Below are 1,762 nucleotides of genomic sequence, written 5' to 3'. Positions count from 1 at the left end.
AGAGAAAGATCCATTGTTGTCATGACATATGATTGCAATATAATGTTATCAGTTTAGCTATTTTTCATAAGAAACTATGTTTGTCTTTGAGAATATTATGATTGTTCATTGAATAAATTGAAAGTGGAGTTTCATCGATATAAGTTTGTGTTGTTGTTTGTTGATTCATAAGTTATTATCAGAAATTTATCACTAACATTGTGCTTCTTCGAGTATTTCTTAGTCGAGTACTTCATGAAGAGTTGAATACCTAGACTCCTGTATCGACATTCGCCATCCCTCTTACGCCTCTATTCAAGATCTCACCCGAAGCCGGCCAGATGCAACACAAGAGGTGTTACCATGCTTCATAGCGGGCGTTATCCAAACCAGACTATCAACATACTGAACTATATTGGTTTTCAAAAAAAAACGACAACCCTCAAAGTTTTTAACCTTGGATGTATCCGGATCATACAAGGCTAAAGGATCACAATTACCAGCACTGTAAAAAAAATTCATTATTAGGTGTGAATCCCATAGGTTTTATATTACAAGTAAAGTGTGATAACGCAGAGTGTTTCACTTTCACCCAAGATTCAGGCTCATTGATTACCCACATCTCAAATTCAAAAGATATACCCCATCGATAAACATGTCCATCATGACAACCAGCTATGACTTTGTTTCCACAATCAACCGGATGAGCTCTAGAGGGAAAGCGTTCGGATATGAATTGCCATGTCCCTTTTCTCATACTGTACACCTCAACTTGCATTTCGGGTTCACAATGGTCCATAAGCTTAACAACTTTGTAATCATCAGATTTGGGATCATAACCAAACTGGATTTTATACGAGAGATCCTCATGAGTTCTAGAGGGGCTAGTAAAGTTTGGGAGACGCATTAAAGCCAATAGAGAAGGGTTCCAGATGTATATATCGAAACATTGATAATCAAATCCGCATGTAAAACATATTAAGCCGTGAACAGAACCTAAAACCTTCCATTCGGAGTTAGGACATGGGAAATCGGGGGGCAGCTTAATAAGATCATTGAGTTGGATATCAGGGGATCGAGAGGGGTGTGCTGTTACCTGAACTCGTTTTGTGAACACAGTATTGGGGTTTATGACCAAAAGGATTTCATTATCTTTGCTGTTGTTACGGACTAAATTACGATCAAGATGAGACTTAATAAAGCGAGGTTGAGATATATAGCCATTAAAGGGTTTAGAAACACACCTCATTCGAGCAAGCTGTTTGGCCGGTAACCGGATGAGTATCTCATCGGTTAAAACCTCCTCCGGGAGTTGTAGTAATAATTTATTATCATTACGATGTTTTTGTTGTAGTCTTTTAGATCGTCGAACATGATGCTGCTGAAAACCATTACCATTATTCATCATCTTGGAATCAAAACCTTATCAAGAAACTGAATCCGGAAGAAAAAAAAAAACCCACAAAAATTAACAAAGACATGAAATTATAGCGAGACGCATGCTAATAGGTACAGGGGCTGGTTGTGAGGGCGGGCCCACTTCCTTCGAGGCCCACAATTATTATGATAATATGTGTGTTTTGACCTATGATTTTGTGTGTACGTTACCGTAAGTATAGATATATATAAAAGGTTTTATACGTCAATAATCTTCTTTGAAATTAACATATCACAGGTAATCCTAGGTAGCTACCAACTAGATTTGTTAAGGAACAATATTAAATAATGAAAGATTATATACAATAGTCGAATATACTAGTAATTACTAAACAATGCAAATATT

General features: G+C 36.8%; 1 protein-coding gene across 1 annotated transcript; it reads right to left on the bottom strand.

Annotated features, from left to right (window-relative positions):
• Positions 1–475: 475 nt before the first annotated feature.
• On the bottom strand, positions 476–1,387 carry LOC122609439 (putative F-box protein At1g47790). Its single transcript, XM_043782481.1, has one exon. It carries the CDS (start codon positions 1,385–1,387, stop codon positions 476–478), a length of 912 nt encoding a protein of 303 aa, XP_043638416.1.
• Between the last annotated feature and the right edge of the window lie 375 nt (positions 1,388–1,762).

The sequence above is a fragment of the Erigeron canadensis genome, chromosome 7 (genome assembly GCF_010389155.1).
Source record: "Erigeron canadensis isolate Cc75 chromosome 7, C_canadensis_v1, whole genome shotgun sequence".
Classification (NCBI taxonomy): Eukaryota; Viridiplantae; Streptophyta; class Magnoliopsida; order Asterales; family Asteraceae; genus Erigeron; species Erigeron canadensis.
This window is presented reverse-complemented; position numbering and strand designations above follow the sequence as displayed.